This window comes from Ahaetulla prasina, chromosome 1 (genome assembly GCF_028640845.1).
Source record: "Ahaetulla prasina isolate Xishuangbanna chromosome 1, ASM2864084v1, whole genome shotgun sequence".
NCBI lineage: Eukaryota > Metazoa > Chordata > Lepidosauria > Squamata > Colubridae > Ahaetulla > Ahaetulla prasina.
Genome location: NC_080539.1, coordinates 306,885,545 through 306,913,160, shown reverse-complemented (window position 1 = coordinate 306,913,160; position 27,616 = coordinate 306,885,545). Strand labels below are relative to the sequence as shown.

Genomic DNA, 27,616 nt, shown 5'->3' with positions numbered 1-27,616 from the left:
CTTCAATTTATTTGTGTCTAAGATAAATACTCATCTTTTAAGACTTCATGTTACTATTTTATTATTGAAGGATGATACAGGCTAAGATCTAAATTACAGTAACGGTCTAGTATTGGCACAGTTAAAGAGGCCTGGAAACAACATTTCATTAAGTCACACTTAGATAGCAATAGCTGCAATTAATAGGGGATCATGTACCTAAGTCATATAAATAAATTAAACTGACAGAATCATCCTTCAAGAGGCATGTCACCTTTTAAGCACTCATGCATACCTTAACCACATTGGGCTAATACTACAGTCTGGAAACAAAATGAGCAATTAATTAAACAAATGTACAGTAACAGAGGTAACAGTAACTATTTGCAGAATGGGAAAGCTTCCCGGAGCTGTATCACTTAACAGGAGCCATGGTTAAAAAGATAAAATGGAGAGGTAATCATTCTTGGTCAATGTATAAAAAGCTACTATGATTAGATTTCAGTTTACTAATTACATCAGCTATGGTGGTAAGGGTATGCGTTCATGAAAGTATGTAAGTATATTTGTAAGAAATACCAAGTAAGACAAGCACTGTAGTTTTAAAACCAGGATTCAACTATTTAGCAAGAAAAGATCTTGCAGTACCTCAGTTGCAGAACAGAGCTGGTTTTAAAAAAAGTTTCATATCTTAACAGCAGCCCCTACTGGCCAAATTATAAAATATAAAAGAAAATAGAATAAAGATGTTTGCTCCATTACCTGACCCACCAGCTTCAGCATTTCTTATGTATTTTATTAATGCACAATCAGTACACTGCTGATGTTACTGATGAGATGTTAATATACATTTCTTTTCAGTATTACATCTCTATGTACGCATTGCACAACATACAAAGTCATGTTTTGTTTAATCAAATTGTATCTATATCTCTTCCATCCTTCTGGATTGCCTGCAAAGGTCGAGGTAAGAAGCAAGATACTTATTAAAATAATATCTTACTTTTCATTTCAGGCAATTTTCCCATTCTTGTAAAAGAAACAGTTTCATCTTAATTTCATAAACATATTAAGGGCCTTATTCATTTGTTCATATTGTTGAAAGAAATGTCCATCTGGGTTCAGTTCCAAGAGGGGAGGAAGACACTGGAAACATGGAGGCTGTTTGAAAAGATGGTTTAATGGTGAACAGGACCACGTGGTTTATACAGTATATAAGCATATATATAAGTATGAGTATGTAATAACTATATTAATTGGATATAACGAAAGGAAATAATAGGACAGGAACGGTAGGCACGTTTGTGCTCTTAGGCACACCCCTTACAGACCTCTTAGGAATGGGGTGAGGTGAATAGTAGACAGTTTTTGGTTGAAGCTTTGGGGATTTTGGGAAGAGACCACAGAGTCAGGTAGTGTATTCCAAGCATCAACAACTCTGTTACTGAAGTCATATTTTCTGCAATCAAGATTGGAGCGGTTAACATTAAGGTTAAATCTATTATGTGCTCATGTATTGTTGTAATTGAAGCTGAAGTAGTCTTTGACAGGAAGGACATTGTAATAGATGATTCTATGAGTTAAACTCAGGTCATGTCGAAGGCGGCGTAGTTCTAAATTTTCTAAACCCAGGATTTCAAGTCTGGTGGCATAAGGTATTTTGCTGTATTCAGAGGAGTGGAGAACTCTTCTTGTAAAATATTTCTGGACACGTTCAATTGTATTGATGTCAGAAATGTGGTATGGGTTCCAGACAGTCGAGCTGTATTCAAGAATTGGTCTAGCAAATGTTTTATATGCTCTGGTTAGTAGTGTAGTGTTTTTGGAGAAGAAGGGCCCTGCTTTGGAGGTTCCTATTCCTATGTAAGGGCAGGTATCTCATTGATTGCTGTAGGGGTCCTGTACAAATCTTAGGAGTTTATCTGAGATAAGTCTGGTTGAACTGTGAGCTGATGTAATGTTCCTAGGTGATTTTGTAGTGCAGTGAGCCCTGCTGTTAGATGGGTACAGGGCAGAGGTGGGTTTCAGCAGGTTCTGACCAGTTCTGGAGAACCGGTAGCAGAAATTTTGAATAATTTGGAGAATCGGTAGTAAAAATTCTGACTGGCCCCTCCCCCATCTATTCTCTGTCTCCCAAGTCCCAGCTGATCGGGAGGAAATGGGTATTTTGCAGTAACCTTCCCCTGGATTGGGGAGAGAATGGAGATTTTACAATATCCTTCCCCTGGAGTGGGGTGGGAATGGAGATTTTACAGTATCCTTCCCCTGCCATGCCCACCAAGCCACACCCACCAAGCCATGCCACGCCCACCAAGCTACACCCACAGAACCATTAGTAAAAAATTTTGAAACCCACCACTGGTACAGGGCTAATCCTATCATGTCCTCAGGGCCATGTCTCAATTCCATCACCCTGGAGCTCCTTTTCTCATCCAGGGAAATATAATATTCTGCCTTTTTAATATTTCTTAGAATATTTCATTCTTCTAAGAGGGGTGGATGTTAACTTTCTTCAATATATAACGTTTAATTCTGAAGTTCTTGCAAATTATTCTCCTTTGCAATTTTTTTAAAAAAATAGGCATAGAATCATCCCAGATTCATTCCTAAACAGTGAACATAGCAAGCATAGCCAACCACACAAACAGGCTGAAGAACAGTTTTTATCTGTGAGCTGTCAGACTTGGACTTGCAGGCCCGGCACAACATGTAACATGTTCACACTGGTGCAATTGGACTGGGTCTTTTTGTTAATGATTTATTGGATTAGGGATTTTCTGTCTTCACTGTGAGTTAGTTGTATTGTGTTGGGGGGGGTGTGCACTGAGGGAGCTCAACCAATCTCATTATACATATGCTGTGCACTGACAACAAAGATTTAATAATATGCATATCAACATGACCACACTTTCGAAAATGTTCATTCTCAGTTGGTCTCCAGGAATCACTTGACACTTGTGGAGTTCTTGCATGGGGCAAGTTTCTCTTCCACTTGACAGAAATCTAAGGTGTTCAGGACTTGCTGCTGACAGTCACTCAAATACAATCCTTACATGAATACATAAAACAAGAAAGAAAACCTTACAATGAATTTCCACCCTTCCCCCATCTGGGGATTGAAAAAATATTCTGCCTTTTTAATATTTCTTAGAATATTTCATTCTTCTAAGAGGGGTGGGTGTTAACTTTCTTCAATATATAACTTTTAATTATTCTCCTTTGCAATTTTTTTTAAAAATAGGCATAGAATCATCCCAGATTCATTCCTAAACAGTGAACATAGCAAGCATAGCCAGCCACACAAAGAAGGCTGAAGAACAGTTTTTATCTGTGAGCTGTAAGACTCCTGAATGAGAAATAACATCATAACTACGTAGTACGATGGACTTGCAGGGCCGGCACAACATGTAACATGTTCACACTGGTGCAATTGGACCGGGTGTTTTGTTAATGATTTATTGGATTAGGGATTTTCTGTCTTCACTGTGAGTTAGTTGTATTGTGTTGGGGGGGGTGCACTGAGGGAGCTCAACCAATCTCATTATACATATGCTGTGCACTGACAACAAAGATTTAATAATATGCATATCAACATGACCACACTTTCGAAAATGTTCATTCTCAGTTGGTCTCCAGGAATCACTTGACACTTGTGGAGTTTTTGCATGGGGCAAGTTTCTCTTCCACTTGACAGAAATCTAAGGTGTTCAGGACTTGCTGCTGACAGTCACTCAAATACAATCCTTACATGAATACATAAAACAAGAAAGAAAACCTTACAATGAATTTCCACCCTTCCCCCATCTGGGGATTGAAAAAATATTCTGCCTTTTTAATATTTCTTAGAATATTTCATTCTTCTAAGAGGGGTGGGTGTTAACTTTCTTCAATATATAACTTTTAATTATTCTCCTTTGCAATTTTTTTTAAAAATAGGCATAGAATCATCCCAGATTCATTCCTAAACAGTGAACATAGCAAGCATAGCCAGCCACACAAAGAAGGCTGAAGAACAGTTTTTATCTGTGAGCTGTAAGACTCCTGAATGAGAAATAACATCATAACTACGTAGTACGATGGACTTGCAGGGCCGGCACAACATGTAACATGTTCACACTGGTGCAACTGGACCGGGTGTTTTGTTAATGATTTATTGGATTAGGGATTTTCTGTCTTCACTGTTAGTTGTATTGTGTTGGGGGGGTGCACTGAGGGAGCTCAACCAATCTCATTATACATATGCTGTGCACTGACAACAAAGATTTAATAATAGTAATAGTAATAAAAATTAATAACAGTTTGAATTTTACAAACTACTTATGTAACTACAGCAAACTGTGAAGTCCAGATACATTTTATTTGAAGAAATTGCTATTTTTCCATTTTAAATAATCAACCGTCCTTTTGCAATATGTCAGACGGGTTAGGGGAAGCCTGCATGTGTCTGAATTTAATTTTTGAAGGTATTTTTTAATTGATTAAAGCCCTGCCTTCATGTGTTGCAGGGTCTGACTGAGCTAGTGTAGTAACAGCGTCTATCAGTTTATCTCCTCCTAGCAAACTCACGGACCTCCACAATTTAGACAAGGGTGGATAAATAAAGCAAAGCCGTTTAATTTATTTGTATGACCGAAATTCCTTGGCCACCTGGGACAAAATGAGTCTACAAATAAAATCTCCATTTATTCAATCATAGTCTTATCGCCGTCTAGCGGGACACGCCTTAATTACAGCGATCCCAACTTTAAGAAAACGCCACCCCGCCCACGGAGTGTTAAGTCCACCACGTTCTACGCCAGCCGGCGGAAGCCTGTCTATTTTCATGCCCTATCCAATCAAAGACGACAACCGTTAAGGAAGGAGCCAATGAGACCCAGCGAGTTGCTGCGGTTGGAGGCGGTTAATATTTGAACGCAGACGGTGGAGGAAGCGACCGAGCAGGCTTGGGGAATTCGGTGAATTGCGTTCCGGCTGTAGCGAATGAACTTTTGGAGGCTCTGTCCTGGATTGTGTTGGGCCAAAACAGGTGAAGGAGAGATGCGCGTGTTTGCCTATGTGTTATAATCGGGGTGTTTCCCCCGGGGGGTGGGGTGGGGGGGGAGAGGAGAATTAAAATGATCTCTCTCAGCTCCGTGCAGCATTTGCGCTCCTTTAATTACGAAGTTAGCTTCTTGGAAAGAAATATTGAATTAATTGCAGCAATAGTTCACAAAAACAAGTGAAGCCGGAGAAGCTAAAACCATTTAGACAATTTATACCGCCGCTCTTTTAATCCTTGTGTAAAGTTCCAACATGCATACATACATAACATAGATATAACTTATGTAAAGTTGTTTTATTTTTTTTAAGAAATGGCGTTTTCTCCCAAAGAGGAGTCTTTTGTAAAAGCGATGTCAGAATTTCTGCTGTAATTGTACTTACAAAGCCCTGAACAGGCTATCTTTCACTCTCCCCGTTTGTTTTTACACATGTTATGATTGCCTCGTCTGTCAGCACTTACCTTTGGATCTGTATATTATTGAATAATAGGCCAATACAAATTACCATGGCTTCGGATGGGAATGAATGGGAATTGAGCAAAGAAAATGTGCAGCCTCTGAGGCAGGGACGAGTAATGACTACTTTGCAAGGAGTTTTGGCTCAGCAAGATGTTTCTACTCACACAGTTATTCAGCAGCAAAAGAGGTGTGTGTGACAGTCCTTTATCTCATTACTGTATGCAACCCATTTACAATTTTTGCTTTAAAATAAGACATGGTTTTATTTTACATACAAATAGAATAGCTGAGTGTTTAATATGGTTCCTGCTGTGAATATATATTTCATGATTAAACAATTCTGGACATATATATGGTGCCTAGTGAGTTTGTTTTTCTCTGTGTTGAAAGTTTAAATTGGGTGTAATTTCAAAATAATTTTTAAGCATGTACAACTATACTTTTCATTTACCATTACTGTAGTCTTGGTAGGAATTTTCCAGTTTATAGCATGTCAAATATACACTCTGTTCCCAAAAATCTGAAATTGGCACGCTATTTTAATTTGAAAATAAGTTTTCTAGCTCTTTAGACATTTATTTACTATATCTAAACAACAGGTTACAATAAACCAACATAGCAATATTAGAAAAATCAACAATAAAATATGTAAATGTAAAAATAATATGTAATGTAAAAAGTATACATTTGATTATAATTTCAGGGCATTTGAATCTGAAATTCGCTTTTACTGTGGGAATGATCCATTGGACATCTGGGACAGGTATGCTTAACATTTGTAAGTGAAATATGAAAAACGTAATTTTCAAATCTAGTTATTTTTTCCCCTTGTGTTTATAATTATTCTTAATATCACTAGGTACATCAAATGGACAGAACAGACCTTTCCTCAAGGAGGTAAAGAGGGCAATCTTTCAGCTGTTTTGGAGAGAGCTATTCAAGCTTTGAATGAACAGCAGAGATATTACCAAGATCCTCGTTATCTTAGCCTTTGGCTTAAATTTGTGAGTAATACTATATTATTTTGTGCCCAGTTTATTGCCAAACTTTATTTAGATACGATACCATGTCATGTGTTGTGAGCAGCAATATGTTCACAGAAAACATTCTTTATGGGAATGGTCCCCATTTATGTATTCATAGAGCAGCAGTACTACTACACTAATTTGTAATGTGTTGGAAGTCTCTGCATAGTTCACCAAATCATGCTTAATCTTCTCCCGTTAACAAAATCACAGCATTACAACAACCATTTTAAAAGACCAGACTAAATCTAAATAGAGCATATATACACCTACCTTAATAAGTTTTCTTTTTAATCAAAAGTCCACAGACCATTGGATCAGTACTTTCCCTGACCATTTCTCAGTAGATCACCAACACAATATTGTTTTGTCCCAAAATAAGCCTGATGCCAGACTAGAATTGATTTAGCTATATGAGTTTTATTCAAACGTATTTGAAATTGGTTAACAATCTGCTGAAGGAGTTTAGCCAGAGAGATGTATTAAAGTGGATTACAATGTTAAACTTTTAAGACTAAAATAGACAATATATGTACAAGTCCTACATTTGGTCAGATCACACCATCTGGTGTGGTCAGAAATTCCATCCCTATTAGATGTAATAAGCACAAAAGGAAAGGTAATCAACCACATTCCCTAAGTAACTTGACCACATACTTGATTCTCAGTGTCATAACATTAGTTCAGAACTGCATAAAATAGATAACATGGTTAGACAAATAATTAGAATGAAGTAAAAAAAAAATGATTACTTGGCCTGAGTAGGAAAGAGTATTTCTAAAGAACAGAAATACTTTTGCTAGATAATATTTCAAGGCAACTAAAATGGACCCCATGTCTGTATCTACTCGGGCTCGGGATAGGGATAGGGATGTTCCTCTGTCCTGGTCCTATTAGACCTCTCAGCGGCTTTTGATACCATTGACCATGGTATCCTGCTGCGACAATTGGAGAGATTGGGAGTGGGGGGCACCGTTTTTCGGTGGTTCTCCTCCTATCTTGCTGATCGGTCACAGACGGTGTTGGCAGGGGAGCAGAGGTCGACCGTGAGGCGCCTCACATGTGGGGTGCCGCAGGGGTTCGTTCTCTCGCCTCTCCTGTTCAACATCTATATGAAGCTGCTGGGTGAGATCATCCGTGGTTTTGGGGTGCAGTATCACCAGTACGCTGATGATACTCAGCTGTACATCTCTACCCCTGACCACCCCAATGAAGCCATTGAAGTGATGTCCCGGTGTCTAATTATTGTAATGTCTATTTTATCTGCAGATATAAGGGCTGTAGAGCTATATGGAGTTTTACTGAATTCTGATTTCCTCTTTGAAAGATAGTTGATAATACGAACATTTTTTTCTTGTCTCTGTTTTTTAGGGGAACTGTTGCAGTGAACCTTTGGATCTTTATAGCTACCTGCATAGCCAGGCAATAGGCACTTCACTAGCACAACTTTACATTACTTGGGCAGAAGAACTGGAGGCAAGACAGAATTACAAAAAAGCTGATGTGATATTCCAGGAAGGGATCCTTTGTAAAGCAGAGCCTTTGGATAAATTAATATCCCACCACAGGTAATTGATGAAAATTGAGATTTGATTGCTTGCCTTTACAGAAAATTAATTGAACACGATTTTTCTTAGCCCATTGCAATAGTTAATTAGTAAAGTATTTGTAATCTGTCTTACATGTAACCTGCAACTGCATAATCAACCTGTCTTTCTCCCCTCTAAAACTTTGGCCCAATTTAATCACACAGTAGCCATTGTATGCCCCTGATGCAGTGAGTTGCAGCTGACAAAGTTTATGCATTTTAATAATTTAGTTCACCAAAATGCTACTGGGCTTTAGATAGGAATGATAATTGCATGGCTGCACTGGGAAGAATTTAGCGGAGGTACTTTGCTGTAAAAAAAAAAAAAATCTCCTTACATGAATTAATTTGGATTCAGACACTCTGCTTCATTAGGAAGCAAAAAGGCAGGAATGATAGCTGAAGTCTTGCTATTTCTGTTTGTAGGGAGTTCCAAGCCCGTGTGTCTCGACAGGTTTTGGAAGAGCTAGAAAATGATTGTGATGTTGAGGAGCAGTTGGACAGTACTGTTTCTGAACCACAGAGAACCACACTGGCAGAACTGAAGGGGAGAGGAAAGAAAATCATAAAAGCCCCAATTAGCCGTGTAGGAAATGCTGTAAAAGGTAAGTTTTTATTATGCTCTTATCATGTGCCAATTTTTAATGAAACATTGATACTAATTATGCAATGATGTGTTGCAGTCCCAAGCCAAGGACAGAGATTCCAAAACCCACCATCTCAGCAAGCCTCAGTTCGTCCCAATTTTTCTGTGTTTGATGAAAACAAACTTGCAGATTCTACACCTGATCTTCCAGTACTTACACCACAGCCTTGGGTTGCTCCTCCACCCACAAAATCAAAGGAGAATGAATTGAAAGCAGGTCCTTGGACCACAGGCAGGGTAAGAAATAGGAAATCTGCTTAATGCTGTTGAAATATATATATATAGCATGTCAATATAAAACAACGATGTATACTTCAGCGGAAAAAAGCAACCTATTATTAAGGATTCATTGTTATCTTGGCACTGTCTTTAGATAGGTTTCTTCTAAACCTTCTCCCCTTAGCTGTATTTAGGCTCCACAAATTTTCAAGGTATTATGAATGTTTTCTGCTTATTTGCATTACTTTGCAAATGTGACATAAGTACATTTTTGCTTTGCTTTTAGCAACTGTCTATTAATCAGATTATAGATAAAATATCTACAAATCAAACATGGGCCAGCAGTTGATCTATTAAGATAAAAATTGTTATCTTTTGTTTTAGCGTCCTCGAACCAATACAGATTCCAGTGTCATGGCTTCTGCTGCAACCCCCAGCTTTACTCCATATGTTGAAGAGACTGCACAGCAGCAGGCCATGTAAGATTTCAACCTTAGACTATTAACTGAGTAGGGGTGGGGAGGGAAGTACTCTTATAAATCTGCTCTAGTGGGTTCTGCTATTCTGTGGTCTTACTCAAGAAATCTGAGAATAAAGTACTCCATATGGGAACTGTCTTCCTTTGAGAAGACTATTTTATTTTGTATAATCCCAAAGAACAAAAATTGTCTTCCAATTTCTACATCAAAGGATAAATTGCCTAGATATTTTAATGCTTTTTCTTCCAACCTCCAAAAATGAAACTAAAAAACCAGTGAATGTAATTTTGCCCTGAAACAGTTAGGAATAGAGCAATTTGTAGCAAATATTTACTTACCCTTACTTATCTTATGAGATGTAACTGACTCCTTTAGTAGTGAGCTGTTACCATTTGTATGCATCTTTTTGGTGGAACTGCTTGTAAGGAATGATGGACAGTTTAAGAAACATTTTAGAGGGTTTGTTCCTAGCTATTCTACTGCATTAATAACCTTTCTGATTATTTGTACTGCTGAGAATTACTATTGTATATTTATCTGGATATATTATTTGCTGAATAAAGTAGTCCTCATCTGGAAAAGTGTGATTGTGTTCGGTTCGATTAATTGCTTGCAAAATCAGTAGTTGTAAATAGCAAAACAAATTTCCTTTTAGAAAATTTGGCCTGTAGTTGTACCCATAACATAAAATCAGTTGGGTGCTCTGAATATTTTTATTGGCAAATATGGGCAATAATATAGAACATCAATACCTCTACCTTGTTACAAGCTGAGGAATAGGTATGGGGGAAATGCAGCCCTAAAAAGTTTGAACATCTCTTCTGTGGAAGAGATTGGTATAGTTGTAGATAGTTCCCTCCATACAAACTACAATTAGTGGCAGCTTTGTGGGGACAAAAATCATCATTTCAGTGGAAATGCAAAAGCAGGCCTTTTTAAAACCAAGGCCTTCCCTGTTCTCTTGTGAAGCATCAGCTTATGTCAACTCCATTTTTTTTCCACATGTTTTCTTTACCTTCGGAATAAATGGGAGAGATTTTTTTTAAACTCCAAACTTAATGGTAACTGGGATTATGGTGAAGTTAAATTTGCTCAGATTTGGAGCATAGGTTTTCAAAGTGGAAGCCAGTTTGTAAATTACACCTATGTTCCCTCCACCATCTCCTCCAAAGCTGCTGTTACTTTTATTTTTCTGGGGAAAAATACCATGTAATTTCCTTATTGTTTTTCATTAGAGACTGAGAGGTTTTTTTATGTACCTTTTCTTTTATGATAAATTAGTCTTCCTAATTCCTTGATTATTTGTACTTGGTCCATCCTCTCTTTGTTCCATGTTCCTTTCAGGACTCCTCATAAAATAGAGTCCAGCATTAACTGTGTATTAAGTGCCCGAAAACCTGGAAAAGAGGAAGATCCACTACATCGTGTGCAAAGCCATCATCAAGATGGTCAGGAAAAGAAAGAACAGCCCATGTATTGTAAAGAGAGAGTCTATGCTGGAGTAGAGGAGTTCTCCTTCGAAGAGATTAGAGATGAAATCTACAGAAAAAAGAGAAGGGAAGGTATTAGATCCAAAAACTATAAAGAAACTTCCAGAATTGTTAAATGTCAGTATTTTAAGAATTTTGAGGGGAATGCATTGATAATTTCCATAGGTTGCTATATTTAGCATCATATGGTTGAAAAAGGTTTGAAATACTTCTTTGGGTTATTCTACAATTGAAACCATCTCTGTCCTGCAGTTGTAATATGGCATGTATTTTTTTTAAAAGGTACTCTTTCTCTACCCCACAGTAGAGGTTTTTCTTAAGGTGGGATAAGAGTGCTGCAATTTTAATTTTCTAATGAGCCCTTAAATATAAGTGGCAAGACATGCCTTAATGTGCCCAAGTCATCTTTTTCTAAACAAAAGAAGTAATGGAAGATTTTGAAATATACAAAAACTATTTTCCTTTCTTTTTTTCCAAAATATTTGTGCTAATTTGCAAATCCTTTTCTGTATCGATTCTACACAATTTTGTGGCACAGGAGTCATGTTTATTTTAATTAGGCTTTAGAATGGGGTTACACCCATAATGCAATGCCCCCCACAAGCCCCACCAGTGCGCACATGACCCCCGCACACTCTCTCCGCCCCCACTTGCATGCGCGCGTGCTCCCACCTCGCATGCATGTGCAACTCCACATACACACCCCATGCGCACTGCACCCCCCAATGCCCATTTTGGGCCGGGCAAGTCTCCCTGAAGCCTCCTGGGACCAAAAACAGGGTGGGGATGGGACGCCGCCAAAACCCGGAAGAGTGTCAATGAAGTGCCCGCCACCAAGAACAAGTCAGCACAAACCCCCCACCCCTTCAGCAAAGGAAGTGCTCCCACTTCCCAGCCAGCACGTCTCTTATCCTGGCGCTGGACAGACATTCCTTTGGCGTGGACTCTGCTCCTGTGGCAGCACTGCTTGTTCTTGGGGGCAGGTGAGGTGGGGGTGGCAGTTCTTCAGAATCCCGGCCACAAACAGCAGGGCGAGAATTGCCCGCCACCGAGAACAAGCAGTACTGCCGCAGCAGCAGAATCCTACTTCCCTGGGGCTGCGCAGTAGTCCTCACCCTGGTGCCGGACTGACATTTTCTCAGCACGGACTCGGTTCTCCAGAATCCCAGCCACAAACAGCAGGGTGAGAACTGCTGCGGAGCCCCAGGAAATTAGCAGGGGCATCACTGCTTGTTCTCAGTGGTGGACGAGGGAAGGGGGCGGTTCTCCAGAATCCCAGCCACAAGTGGCAGGGTGACAACCACCACCATCCGCCACAGAACAAGCAGCACTACCCCTGCTACTTTCCTGGGGCTGTGCAGCGGTTCTCATCCTGCTTGTGCCCAGGATTCTGGAGGAGAACCCATTGCCCCCCCCCCATGACCAGTCACCAAGAACAAGCAGCGCTGCTCTTCTGGGGCGTCCAAGCTGACCAGGTGCTCCGGACTGTGGATGCGTGTTGCCGTGGGCTGGAGGGCTGGGGCTGGGTAAGAAGCCCATTCGGGCGGGGAGGGAGGGAAGTCCTGGCCTGCCAGTACTGGCTGACAGCTCTCTCCCCTAGTAAGTGGCTGCCGGGATCACATCTCCACATCTTTGGGCACATGAACTGTTCTTTGCGTGCACATGTGCACCAGAAGACCAGGTGGCCAGCGTGCATGCCAGAAATCAGAAGATCATCTTCCTGGCGCTTGCATGCACCACTGCGCAATTGCTGTTTCAGTTTCTGGTGCTCCTGCGTGCATGAAGATCAGCTAGCTGGCGCACCGGACTCAGAAGAGCAACAGGCGATGGCTCTGTGTGCCACTTCCGGCAAGCGTGCCATAGGTTTGCCATCACGGATCTAGAGAATGATATAGTTAGTGTTACGATGCTGAATAGCTGGAGTTATATATTACATAGGAGTTTAAGCAATTTTTTTTAATGCCATCTCTAGCATTTTGCTACAGCTTTTTGCTATGAAGATTATATCTTGTTTTTCTTTCATGTAAAAGAACTGCAGGCTTTAGCACAAAAAAAAGCTGAGTTGCAGAGAAAGATTGAAGAAATGGAAAAAGTGGTGAGAGAGCAGCAAGCAAATAAGCAGAAATTAGGCACTCAGGTAATATTCTATTTTGGCTTTACCATACGCTTATTATTTAACTTCTGTGCAATTGCATTATATTTGATGCATGTTGTCAAATTTTTATTGTTTATTCAACGATCACAGCAACAAGTAGAACAAGAGACTGCAGCCATATTTTCTGCCACGTCAAAGGATTTGAAATTTTCCCCAACTGAACAGCAACGTGTTTTAGATACTGAAGCAGTTGTTGAAGGGTTTCTTCCAGAGTCTTTTTCTATGAACAGGTAATGGGAAGATTGCTTTGCTGAAGGAAAGGAGGAAGAAAGATTATATTTATATATATGGGGTGAGCTCCCGTTACCAGTCCCAGCTTCTGCCAACCTAGCAGTTTCGAAAGCACGTAAAAATGCAAGTAGAAAAAATAGGGACCACCTTTGGTGAGAAGGTAACAGCGTTCCGTGCGCCTTTGGCGTTAAGTCATGCCGGCCACATGACCACGGAGACGTCTTTGGACAGCGCTGGCTCTTCGGCTTTGAAACGGAGATGAGCACTGCCCCCTAGAGTCGGCAACGACTAGCACGTATGTGCAAGGGGAACCTTTACCTTTACCTTTATATATTTATTTATTTATATATATATATCTCCAATAATTCAAAGCGATTACTTGCACACATACATTTAAATAAGTATTAGTATATCTATTTATTAACCTCCTTTCTGTTTTACATCCTGTCACCTTAAAGCAATTTTGAGCTGACTGAAAGTAATCGGTGCAAGAATTCAAACTCCAATGGTAAGTTATATTTATAGATTTTTTTAAAAATCCAAATCATGAGTCCAACCGAAGGGAAGATGAGAAGTATTTTTATATGAATCTCTTAACCATTGGTAAAGTGAGTTAAGTTTTTTTTTCCTTTTTGAGAGCATGCAAATAATCAAATTGCAATTTAAACTTCATTAGCTTGCTTTGCAGGGAGAGAAATTCTTTAGTTCTAGTGAGGGACATACTGCTTCTCTCCTAGCCATTATATAGCCACTCACCTAGTTTATCATTATGTAAGCCAAATTTAATCATGCAGCATCTTAGATTATATTTGTAAGTTTATACAAATATATAATGTTAGGGTGTTGATGGGAAAGCATTTGACCATTTTATGGACCTTTCTGTTCCCTTTCCCCCCTCTTCCTATGTTCCTTTATAAAGAGGCTGAATCTGGAAAACTTGGATGGTTGCTTTGATTGTCTAAAAAGGGATTTGGCCATCTTGGTGTCTCTAATCTGCTTGAAAACTGTTATTGTACATTATCTTTGAGGAAAATGGACACAAAAGACTAGAATAAATTACAAACAGCAGCAATTAGCAGCTGCTGAAAGGTTTCTTTAAAGCCTATGGAGATTGGGAAAATGGCAGAAAAATTGTCACCTATCGCATAATAATGTTGTTAAGGACTTTTAGTGGAAAAGCCAGATAACAGTTTGTGGTGTGATATTTTTTGTTTTCTAAAAATAAAATAGTGGGAAATGCTGTGTTCTTCCAAAATTTCTATTTCCATTTTGGAGGAAGGAATTGAGACTAGGAATGACTATTGTAATTATATCTCACTCTGCCTAGGACAGAGATTTACATACAGGCAATTCTCATGCAGCAACCATTTGAAATTAAAACAGTGAAAAGTTTATAACCAATTATTGGATTTATAGCCATCACAGCATCCTATGATTTCATAACTGTGATCTGCATGCTTTGTGACCTGTGTGTATTTATGCCTATTGCAATGCTCCTTGTCATATGATCACCATTTGTGTGTTTTGCAATCACTTGTGGCAAACAATGTGGAGAATGTGGACAAATGAAAATAAAATATGTTGGAGTCACGTGATTGCTTGCATTGCAACTGCACTACTTCATTTAACAATTGAAGGGGAAGTAAGGTTGAAGTCTGTTGTAGTTGTATGGTTTTCTGCTTAGTAATCAATCTTCCAGTTTGATTCCAAATTACAATTGTGATTGCTAAGTGAGGATTATCTATAGTGCCTTACTTCTGATATGGTGTCTTCATAGTAATTAAATCATTGCCTTATACACTGTAAGCCGCCCTGAGTCTTCGGAGAAGGGCAGGATATAAATGTAAACAAAAAAAAAAGTTAGACTGAGACTGTTATGGTGTTTAAGCACATGAACTTGACTATGAGTGGGGATTTGAGCCAATTCAGATATTATTATTATTATATAAACTCCTGGATCCCTGTATTAATTTGTTCAGCTGGAAGACTGACAATTGCTAACAATTATAATTGACAAAAGTTGTGTAGAATTTTTTTTAAGTGAGATGTAATTCTCTTCACTATAATAATCCAATCTGCTGTGAGCTGATGCCAGTTTCAGAAAAAAATTATAAAGTCAATGAATCTAGAGATAGGATATTAAAGTGTTCTTGATAATTATATTGTTAATGTACTCAACCTCTGGAAAATATTAAGCTGGCAACCATAAAACTCAACAACTTATCTTTCAGATGCTGAGATCTGTCCAGCTGTGAATTCTATGCCTTTCTCTATTTTTGATGAGTCATCTGTTCTAGAAAGTAAGACTGCCAGGTAAATATAAACTTTTTAAATATTAATAAATGGTATATTTCAGCACATTGCAAGTCCAGTATTTTAAATAAGATTCTAGAATTCAGTGAATGTTCAGTGTCATCAAAATATGCATTTGTTCTATCTTTTAGTTTTTCACTTGGCCTTTCACTGGTACATGATAGATATCCCCTCACAGTCCGCAAACTTTCAGAAAGTGTCACCGCTAAGGAAAACATACCTCCTGGAAATTCTGTAAGTGTTCATAGTTTGTATGATGCATGTTATGAGTATATTTTGCTCTAAAAACCCATTATATCTTCCTGCCTGTAAAAATACTACTTTCATCAAAAATATGTTTACAAGCCAATAAATTTAGGGTTCTACCATCTTACATCTGTGGATGTACATATTTAAAAATACATAGATAGGTCTAGGGTCAGTGGTCTGAGCTTGATCTGTAAACTTGTTTCTTAACAACTGATGATCTTCAGTTTAAGTTTCATCTACATATAAAAGCTTCATTTCAAGCTTGAAAAATACATGTTTTTGATTAAGGCTACATTCCACTTGTAATTTACCAGAAATTATATACTGGCAACTTGTCAAATGTAGTGCATGATGGGATACATACTATGACCTTTCCCCCACCTCCCTACTATCTTGCATCTTTCAGGGATAGATCACTTTTACCAGAAATATGATTCATTAGTTCAAGTTTCACTCTAAAGGCTGCTTGAGATTAAGCCAAGTGCAAATCATTTTATGTTTTCTGCACAATCCCAAGATAAAGTTCTTCATTAGTAGGTGATGCCTTTGTCTAGCCACACATATGTATATGCAAATGTTAGCAAATTTATAGCATTTTCATTTAGTTGACTCTGAATGAGCAATCCGTATATCTGTATCTGTCTATATATTGATATTTGTCTGTCTATATGAATAAAATATGAATTGCTGTTCAGTTTACCCTATGCATCAGTATATTTCAGAAAGTAGTGTGGCACAAAATAAAAGGTAAGAAACATAATTCTAGATATAGGCTAATAAGTAGGAAAATAAATTTGCCAGCTATCATAATCATTTTAAAGAACCAAAACTCACTTTTCTTTAACAACTTATTCGTTTTTGGTTATTTAGAATTGTTCAAAATAACTAATAAAATCTACTCTGTGTTTGGGATTGAATTTTGGAAAAATTATATGTAAAAGTTTCAGTTGCTGCTGAAATAGTTTAGGATATAAATCTATTTTAATAGAATTCCAAACCAATTATTTTGTGTTGCAAAGCCTATCTGAATCACAGAATCAGTCTTCTCAGAGATACTCATGCTGTGATCTCTTCTGCATTTTTCTGTAGGACAACTTTCAAGGAATTGAACCCTTGAGTGAAGATGCAATTGTCACAGGCTTATATAAGAACAAAACTCTTTGTCCTAATCCTGAAGACACATGTGATTTTGTTGGGGCTGCCCATCTAGTGTCAACACCTTTCCATGGAATAACAGAACAGAGAGATCAGCTGGGTGACAAACTAGAGCAAGAATGTCTGGAATCTAAGACTATACTTTTGAATCAACAAACAGTTATTTGTGAAGAACAGTATGAGGAGTCCATCTATGTGAAAAAACTGAGGTAACTCAGTTGGGAGGTCAACACTTTTTGAATGTTTATATAGGATTGAACATACAGCTATTTTGGTTGCATATATTGTGGTTATATAATTTACAGAATTTCACAATGTTCCCCAGATTAGTTACCTATTATTCTGCTATAAAATTAGAAATAAATTCTACTTGCTGATGAGAATATCAAGAGAATTATATATTATCACTGCATTCAAATATTTTCTGTCATATAAAATTCTGTGTAAACTTGAGACCTACACTTGCCCCCCTCATAAGTAGAATTTCAGGACAAAATTATATTTGAATGTTGCTACTAATAGTAATTCATGAATTGTGTTAAAAATAATGCATTAAACACTTTTCTCCCATGCTTTTTAATATCTATATGTGAAACTGCTGGGAAAGGTTATATGCAGCTCTGGAGTAAAGTGGCATTAGTACATTAATGATATTCAGCTCTACTACCTTCTAACTGTAAGGAGATTCAGAAAAAAAAATCACTTTAAAAGGGTGCTCTTTGGAGTTTTTGGCAGCTTGAATAAATTTGCAGGATGTAAATCTGATACAGTTGTTTTCCAATTATGTGTAGTCCAATTTTGGAGGCGAGCCAGGAAGATACCAGATCTTCAGCATCATCAAATTCCCCAACACAAATCTCTACTGTTAAATTGGAACAAATTCCAGAGAAACTGGAATTGATTCATACTACTGATGAAATCACCAATGATGTTGAAAATGCCTCTGGTGAGTGCAACTTACTTTCTTATTCCAGGCTCAAAACATATGCCTAATAGCTATAAATTTGTAACTATGTTCTATAAACTATTTAGCAAAAGTAGTTGGTTAACATTTCTTCAAGGGAGGGTATTATGATACTAGCCTTGGAAGAAGTGGTACAGCCTTTCAGTAATCTCCTGGAGTTCATTCAGTCTCCAGTCTTCATTTTTTATGAACAGTTGCTACATATAATTGGTGGCAATCTGTCCTGGCCACTTTTTACAGAGGCATGATTGAGAGTATTTTAACAAACTGCATCACTGTTTAGTTTGGTGGCAGCAATATGTCAGATAGAAAGTCCATATAGAGAGTAATAAGGACAACTGAGAAGATTATAGGAAGCTTGCTTCCTGTTATTCAGGATACTGCTTATAAGCTCTACATCCTTAGAGCTCAAAGCATTGTTAGAGACCCCCCACACCCACTTTACAGTCTGTTTCTGTTACTCCCCTCTGGGAGGAGGTTTCCAAGTATTTCTTGCAGGACTGCCAGATTCTGTAACAGCTTTGTACCCTGTGCCATCCATCTGGTAAACTCACAGGATTTGTTTTTCTTGCCATGTACATGTATACATCCAAACTAGACTGTTGTTTCTCTGTGTCATATAATATATGTGGGTATATGCATAGTTATATAGTTTATTGTTGTGCCTCGTCCTCCCTCCTCTCCTCAGCCGGGCCCCTCCCGTCTCCTCTCAGGCCTGCGAGTCTGATAATAAAGATGAACGGCCTGTCATGCCTCCAGCCCCCGGCCCTGGCCCCATGCCGGGACAGGATGTCAGGAATGAACAAACAAACCTCACTCATACATGTGTTCCTTTGGCTCAGCCATCAGAGGAAGTCAGCCACGGATTGGAATTACTCGGGCCTACTCCTTCTGACCCCTCCCTTTCTCAAACAGCAGAAGACAATTCAAAGTGGGAGGATCCTCGCTTCCAGAGATCTGAAAGGCAGCGCCAGCAGAAGGAAGGGAGGGGCAGGCCTGGATAAATGCTGAGTCATGGAGTCACACCCCACAGCCTATATAAAGGACCTGCTTGAGTCAAGCAAAGTCTCATCTAGTTTGCTGAAGTCATAACTTGGACTCCTGCCTGCCCTGAGAAGCCTCGGAGGAATTTGGCAAAGCGGCAGGCTTTGTTGCCATGCTTGATACGGACTTCCTAGACCCGGTCGTCAGAGGGGGAGGGGGACACGACATTTATATTGAACACGGTGACCCTTTGAGAGCTGTATGCAACGAAATTTCATTTTCATGTATGCCGATTAATGTTCATTCAAAGTGACAAAGTTATTCTATTCTATTCTAATTCATTCCATACCATTCTAATTGATTCAATTAATAATTGAAGACTGTATTATCAATATACCAGGAACAGTTTGAGGGAGTTTTTGCAAGGCTTCTTAGCATTAGTGGTCTGTGAGCCATACAGGAGTTGGCAAATTATGTGGCTTCCTGAGTTTTAGAACAGAGCAACTTGACTTTGCTGCCCCTAATTCATTTATCTCCTTGGAGGGGTGAGGAGTGCTGGGACACTGTCACAAAGTTAACTGGATTCTTGTTTCATGCAAAGCTGTATTATATATTGTTAATGGTGACAATACCAGGTCAAGCTGGACAATGCTGTCAAGTATAAGGCAAGAAAATACACATTGGTCATATAAAAGACATCCTGAGTGGGAAACAGCTTACTTGAACAATGATATTCAATTTCTGTATAGTTATTATAGAGGAAAATTACTATGTGGTATGGAATTGTTATCTGACAAATTATGGTTTTGGATTTTTTTAGATGACTTTTCTGAGGATTTGCAGAATGCTGAACAACGCAAACAGTTCTTGCAACCTCTTCCAGATTTCTTGACTCAGGCATTTAACTTTAAACAGGAGGATCAGATTATGCCATGCATGGAATTGGAAAAAGAAGTTAATTTAGGTGAGGATTATTATAGTCTTGTTATGGTATAATCTGTTTTAATAAGAAAGTCTAGAGGGAGAGTGGAAAAGCCATGGCCAGCATGTAACTTCACATCTTATTTGTAGTCCCCTTAGAACAGGGGTCTCCAACCTTGGTCCCTTTAAGACTTGTGGACTTCAACTCCCAGAGTCCCCGGGAGTCAACCCTGGGAGTTAAAGTCCACAAGTCTTAAAGGGACCAAGGTTGGAGACCCCTGCCTTAGAATTTATGAAGTTGAATTGCTTAATCTTTTGTTAACTTGGGGAAATTAAAGGTCAAAAAGAGTGATTTGAACCTTGCTAAGATGCTCCTTGCTTAAGTCTTGTTCCACTAGGTCAATTTTATTTTTTTCATGTTTGGTTTCTAAAGCAGGGTTTAGTTACTTCAGGTAAGATTGAAAAGTGATTTGTTCTTATTGTTTTCAACTTCAGATGAGTAGTTGGAACTTGGATTAAAATGTAGAACCCAGATTTAGTCTGCTACTTAAGGCTAGAATTGTATTAGTTTTTTTGTATTTTATTTTATCTCAGTTTTAACTTACCATGTTACCATGCAGATGCTGATCTTTAACAAACTTGATGAAGTGTATTTTGCGAACTCTGAATGCTTTATCTGAATCTAATTGATGATGCCTTAAATTTCAGTTGCTTCTCTTTCTCTTGAGTTAATCCTGAAAGTGATACAGGGAATCACAGAAAGTTGGCCAAGGAATTCAGCTGTTCATCTCATCACATTTAAAACATTTATCCTATTAAACTACTGTAGAAAATATCATTAGTGCCATTAAAAGGTTACATTTACAGCGGGCAACAGTGTCCAAATAAGGGTTGTGTGTGATTGAAAATAATTTAGGAGATGTGCTTCTAATCTTGGGCAAACATAGTGCTTTCCTACTATTCTTTAAAGCGGTGATGGCTAACTTTTTTCAGACTGAGCGCTGAAAGCATGCGCCTGAACCCTTAAAATGCAATGCACGCATGGGTCCACGCATGGCCCTTGCATGCACCCTGCCCATGCATGCATGTGCACCCCACGCATCCCACATGTGCCCTGCCCCCGTGCATGTGTGGCAGAGATCCCAAAACCAGCTGGTCTGCAGGAGGCACGCGCACATGCGCGCCAGAGCTGAACTGGGCCAACAGTTGGTGTGCCACCTTTGGCATGCGTGCCATAGGTTTGACATCATGGCTTTAAAGGATTCTAGCTTTTTTCAAATTGTCTCATGAGCCTGAAGAAAAAAATGCTACTGTAGGAAGCTGCCTCTTTAATGCAGCTTTCAAAGCAGAGACAACTTTGTGCTCATGCAGATATCTGAAAAAAGTCAGTTGCTTTAATTAATAGCAGGAAGGTGCTGTGCTCATGTGAGGTTTCAAAGCATTTCTGAAACATTGCACAATACAAATAAATATGCATGTAGTGAGGTTGATTATGATGCAATCCTCCACATGCAATCCATTGTACTATCCTCCCAATAATTCCAGATTAATAAAGAAACAACCATATCAACTCTAGAGGTGTGCAGAGATGTAGTTTTTTTGGAATTAAATGTTCATATGCCTAAATATTATTTCTAGATGTGTAAAGATGTTAAGAACATGAAATGTTCTAGTAATGATTTTTTTGCAAACAATTCTATTTCAACAGGAAATGCTACTTATCATGTTACTCATGAGTATTTGATAAGTGAGCAAGACAAGATATTCTCTGCTGTATCAGCTAACATAACAAATAAGGATTCAGCATTTTTAATAAAGGTATAATTATTTTATGTTGATCATCCTTTAACTCTTTCAGTTCATTAAGCACTTACGAAGCCCTTCAAACTAGCCCTTTAATTTGCAATGCAGTTCTCTTGCTTCTGTTCTAAAATGACAAGTTGTTCAAACCTCTAAGATTGTTTTCTAATTAAAAACAAAAATGTACTCTTATTCAAACAACAGTTAAAAATACAAAAAAATTCTCACCATAAAAACGTAGAAAGGCAGCAAACGATTTAATTTTTACTACTGCTTTAAGCTGAATAGTGTTATCTTTTTTTTAAAAAAAAATCAATCATTCAATGAAAAGTAAGGCGAAATAAAGTTGTATTTTAATTGAATGAAACTTCTATTTGTTCTGCCTAAAATGTGTCCCAGGTTTTCTCTAGGGAGCATTGTCCCGTATTCAGAAAGACCGGACAATGCAAAGAATTGTCTGCAAACTGCAAAGAATGTTTTGCTAAGAGAATGATACTGTTAGATATAACCAATTCTTTTTAATTCAATCTGTGTGAAGTTCCCTGCATTATGTTGGCCACTCTAATGCAATTTTGATTGCTCATCCCAACCCTATTACTAGGGTGGAATTAGGCAATGTTTTCAGATTTTCTACAGGCAGTGAAGCACAATGGTCATAAAAGAATATCTTTCCATGGTGAAATTGCAATATAAGCATGGTATTTCAATTTCTGTAATGAGATCTGCCATATTGGCTCAAATTTATCTGCTACATAAACACGCCATTTATTTACTTGTTTATCTAATTTATACAGCCAGCTATCTCACAAGCAAGCAACTGGGCTGTGTACATCAGCTATAATTGTACATTATCAGATAACAAAATAATCCCTTAAATTTGGATAAGCATAGCTACTGAGGTTTGATTATTAGGAAGTCATAGTTGTAAATATTCTTTATGCAGGTACATTTTGAGCCTGTGCCATGGGACTTCTACATATTATTGGTACTTCAAGAGCGTCTAGGTGCTGAATTTGACCAGAACTTTAGTCAATACTGCACTTGTTACTTATATCACAATGGCTGTGTGACTCTCCATGAAACAATACACTCTCTCACTGTACAGGTCAGTATGTACATTGTTGAATGTGTAGGAGTTGAGCAAATTATGCACACTTATCTTCATGTGTAAGTAAAACAGCTATATGAAGAATCAGAATGGAAGTAGATGATGCAAAATAAAAAGAAATGTATATGATTAAGAAAAGCAAGCTTGAAATATGGACATGATATTTCCAAGATTAACTTAGTTGGGATCAGAATGATAGAAAATTTGCTTATGCCTAGTTTTTATTCCCCCATCCCACAGGATATGATCCAGCATGATAAAGTTATCCCTCAAGAAGTGGTACTGCCGATAGTTGACAACCTCCTAGAAGTGGTGGAAAAATTGCATAAAGCGGAAATTATCCACGGGAATCTGAATCCGGAAACATTGTTCTTGGGAGACAGGTTTGTTTATTGACCTCAAGTTTTGTGGTTTTAGACTGGCATATTCAAAATAATATTCCAGATAGATACAAGCTTGATTTGGGGCAATGTATGTTACTGAGGAAAAAAATATCATCATTACAATAATTAATCCTAAATTGGTGTTGGAATAAAGACTATATGGACTCTTGGGTCAGTAAATTCAAGTTTGATTGTATTCTGTCCTAACTTGTACCTAAGATTTATAAGAAGCTCACCAATCCATTTGGAGCCATCTGTGACCTTCAGTGTTATTGATCACAAACATATAAGTGTAATCATTAATATTCTAGTTTATTGAGAACTGAGTGTCATATAACAATTGTACAGAGAAAAAAACATATTAGGAAAAGAATTTACTTTACACATTGAGGTAAAACATGATTTGCTTGATTGTTGTTTACAAAAAAACTTATTGAATAATTTTCATAAATTGCCATAAGCTACAATTTATAAATCACAATACACACAACAGGAATAAGTCATATTGTGATTTTGTTTAATATAGTTTATTCCTATTCCATGATTAGTACAATATGAACCCTGTGTGTTGATGTGTAACACTATTTTTTATGGGTTGTATTGTTACACCAAAAGAGGTAATGCATATTGAGAGCTGGATTAATGTAACTAAAAGGAAGTCTGGCATAGTAGAAATATATATTATATGCAGTTTTCAGACCATTATTTGCATATATTATTTCTCCATTTAAATTTGGCAAATGGCATTGTTCTGGTTTTAAGGGTAGTTTTAAGGATGAGAATATATATAGCTGTGAAGTATCTGGTCCAGCATGTCCTGTAACAGATATCCTCCCATATACTCATTTCTAGACTTCTTCATATGTATTCAACCTTTTTTCTGACAATGATCCAATTTTTGCTAAAGTCCTCAAGCATAATTTGCGAACCTCTGTAGTTGAAGATATTAAAACGATTTTTTTTAATCTGTGGGTGCACTATAATGAACGATAAAAACTTTCAAAAGTGTCACATTAATTTTGGTGCTTATATATTGCCTCAAAACAGCCAGTATGGTTTCACATGCATACATACCCATCCTTCTTTCAACTACTTGTTTTTATTATCCTCACCTGCCACCCGTTGATTTTTTTTCAATATTTTCCTATGGCAGTGTTTTTATCAAATACAAAGTACCTCAACATATGTATGTGCGCGCGCACATACACACACCCACACACCATCTACAGATAATGATTTAGGTAAAACCTTGCTTTTCCTTTACATCAAATACACTGCTAAGAATGAAGCAAATTCTTAGTGCAAACACTAGAGGGAAGCAGTAAGACGGGCATGTGCAAATACTATAGCCATTCAATTAAACTGCAAATCATCTCTCTTTCAGAATTTACACTCCATTTGCCATGGAGAAAACTAACAACATTCTGAAGATTGTAGATTTCTCTCACAGCCTAGATTTAAAACGACAGCCAACTGAGAATTCACTGAAAAGCTTCCCAATAACTCGGACCCAGATTGGACAGCAGATTTTTAATGAAAACACCCCAGTACATCAGGTAAAACCGCATTTTTCTGGGTAACTCTTTTTTAAAAATATATAAACATTTTTGATATCTTAACTAGAAAACCCCAGAAATAATACATTTGAAGTTGATGTAATATTTCTGGAGTAAGCTGCTACTAAAGAGATTACTTTTTTCATTATATGACTCAAATGATTAAAGATTATGAAATTACAAGTCATTATTGTTAACACAGAAATCCTTCAATCGTTCCAGGTGGACATGCTTGGCATTGCAAATACTGCCCATTTGATTTTGTTTGGGGAATACCTGCAAGTTCATTGGGAAGACGACAGATGGAAAACTAATAGAGATTTATCTCAGTAAGTTTTTAGCATTTCAAAGACTGAGCCTTTTCTTTCCCACTCTAGATTCACCATGACAAATGATACCATTAATTGAGAGGGAAGACATATTTAAATCAGAATAACATGTTAATTAGTTAAGTAAGTGTGACAACCACATGTGGTCCTGGGACTTAAGTATATGTGACCCAAAGGTGCTTTTTTAGGAGGCAACTGGACTTTCTTGTTTTTTTCTTTTGAAGATGTTTCGTTTCTCATCCAAGAAGCTTCTTCAGTTCTGAATGGATGGTGGGGAATGGAAGGATTTATATTCCTTGCAGTCATAATGACCAGCTGTCTGCAAGAAATATAAATCCTTCCATTCCCCACCATCCAGTCAGAGCTGAAGAAGATTCTTGGATGGGAAGCAAAACATCTTCCAAAAAAAAAAAAAAAACCCAAGAAAGTCCAGTTGCCTCCTGAAAAAGCACCTTTGGGACAACCATGACTTGGATGACTCAGAATCTCCATAGTCATATACGTGACCCAAGTTTGCACTTTGTGTTTCAGGGTGTTACTATATTAAACTGCAGTTTAACACTATTTTTTTAATCTTAATATCAACATAACAAATAGGCATCTTGTACACTTTGAAGTGGGCTAATGTGGTATGATTTACATGGGGCTGTTTGAAAGACTCGCTTCGGGTCCCATTGAATAAGCATGTCATGAGGAAGGTTTTTTCTGTTGCTGAATCAATTATTATGGTTTGTCACAGTCAACCAGATGTTTAGACAGGGTTTGGCATTTTTGTCCACCTATCAAGTCTTTCCTAAGGACCTGGGATAGGCCGATATTGATATTTGATAGTGTTAAGGGTATCATCACAGGCTGTTTTGAGTAAAGCTGCCTTTTGCAATTGACTGATGATGATTTTGTCAATGCCAACAGTATTCAAGTGATGTTCCAGTTGTTTTGGGATTGCACCCAAGGCACCTAGTACATTATTATTACATTTATTTGCCACCCATCTTGTGGTTCAAGGTGATTGTCTTACGATATTATAATTCAAACAAATATCCCAACAATTATAAATATAAAAAAAGATTAAAAACAAAACAAAAATCAAACTAAAAACCATGTGTTTGGAGCCAAGAGATGGTGGTTCCTTCTCTGTTACTGCACCAATCAACTCCAGCCAACAGCTTCTCCTTCAGAATTCAACCCAATCAGCATAGCCAAGTTTTGAGGCTTTTCCTGAAGGTAAATGAGAGGAGGACACATCTCTTCTCCTATGGAAAAATATTCCAAAGGGCAGGGGCTCTGGCAAAAAAGGTCCTTCTCTTGGATTAAACCAGCCAAGATTCCTAGTAGGTCTCTTCTGTATAGTATAGTGGCCATCTTGCCTGATTTTGAGCTGCTTAAGGTAGAGAAGATGTGGAAGAATGGCTTTATTACCTTGCATAGGTATTGTTTTGCAAAAAAAAAAAGTTATCTAATTGGGGTGGTTTTTTTCACACTTTATAAAGCTGTCGAAATTAGTTGGGAGTTGGATGGCCCAGAATTTTGATTAAGTAAATTCTGCTAAGATGTCTTTAAATGTCTTTTAAACAATGAAGCGAGAAAATAAAACTTACTTCATGTTTTTAGTAGAAACATTGAATGTGGTATCAACTTTAATGTAGAATTGCAGTGTGGAAAAAAATGCTGAGGGACACTTTGTGATATAATCCTGTTGTACTTATAGCCATGGTTTGTTGAGTAAGCTGAGTGGTTATACTCACATGCCAAGTCAAAGCCAAGATAACCACATTATGTCTTATCTACATATGAATCTAGTCACTGATTGACAGGATTAACTACAACTGCCTCCTACAGCAGAAACAGTTAATCCCTTTATCCGGGTTTATCCAAAAGAGTGGATGGATTAGATCTTCCCCATTCCAGAAGTAAAAACTAGAGGCTACCCATCACAGTACTTTGGCTTCTTACTTCTTTTAATGCTTTGCATTTAGCCAAAGAATTATCTAGTACCTGGAAAATACAAACATTTTGTTGCTAAATATTTGTGCCAGAAACACTTATAATAAATTTTAATACTAAGAATACGGCAGTCAGACATTTGAAAACAGTCTTTGTCTCTTTGACCCTTCACTTTGTCTTTGAAGATCAATGCCAGCCTATCCTCCAAGTTGAGGATGAATAGATGCCTTCACAGCCCTATATCTTGTTCCAGAAACTTTTTCAATACTCTAAAGCAGAGTTAAAGTTTACCCATAGGTTTTGAGTAGCATATCAAGGTGATACACTTGAAAAGGTAGCATATCAAGGTGATACACTTGAAAAAAAAATAACTGGACCCCATCACTGTCATTAGTTACTATATGCTTAACCACACTGAAATCTTTGGATAACTTAATGAGGTCATTGAATTATGCTTCTTTGCTCTTGAGGACGGGCCAGGTTAGCTAGAAGTGACACGAGTGACTCTTCACTTTGCACTGTGGCTCACAGATTCTTTCAAGATATTGTAGTTGTCAGGTGGATAGTGCAGATCCCTGATTAAGCACGTAAACTTCATGT

The 27,616-nt window shown here is 37.8% G+C and overlaps 1 protein-coding gene across 1 annotated transcript in view; it reads left to right on the top strand.

Annotated features, from left to right (window-relative positions):
• The first annotated feature begins 4,873 nt into the window (after window positions 1-4,873).
• BUB1B (BUB1 mitotic checkpoint serine/threonine kinase B) overlaps window positions 4,874-27,616 on the top strand; it is a 29,934-nt gene continuing 7,191 nt past the window's right edge. Inside the window, 22 exon segments of the mRNA XM_058162110.1 lie at window positions 4,874-5,005; window positions 5,509-5,664; window positions 6,181-6,240; window positions 6,337-6,481; window positions 7,874-8,070; window positions 8,517-8,695; window positions 8,774-8,973; window positions 9,340-9,434; window positions 10,779-10,996; window positions 12,955-13,061; window positions 13,170-13,309; window positions 13,769-13,818; window positions 15,542-15,623; window positions 15,755-15,857; window positions 16,962-17,236; window positions 17,819-17,973; window positions 19,796-19,939; window positions 21,605-21,714; window positions 22,640-22,801; window positions 23,045-23,187; window positions 24,572-24,743; window positions 24,966-25,072. Coding sequence (XP_058018093.1) covers window positions 5,525-5,664; window positions 6,181-6,240; window positions 6,337-6,481; window positions 7,874-8,070; window positions 8,517-8,695; window positions 8,774-8,973; window positions 9,340-9,434; window positions 10,779-10,996; window positions 12,955-13,061; window positions 13,170-13,309; window positions 13,769-13,818; window positions 15,542-15,623; window positions 15,755-15,857; window positions 16,962-17,236; window positions 17,819-17,973; window positions 19,796-19,939; window positions 21,605-21,714; window positions 22,640-22,801; window positions 23,045-23,187; window positions 24,572-24,743; window positions 24,966-25,072 — 2,984 coding nt within the window. The 5' untranslated portion in view covers window positions 4,874-5,005; window positions 5,509-5,524.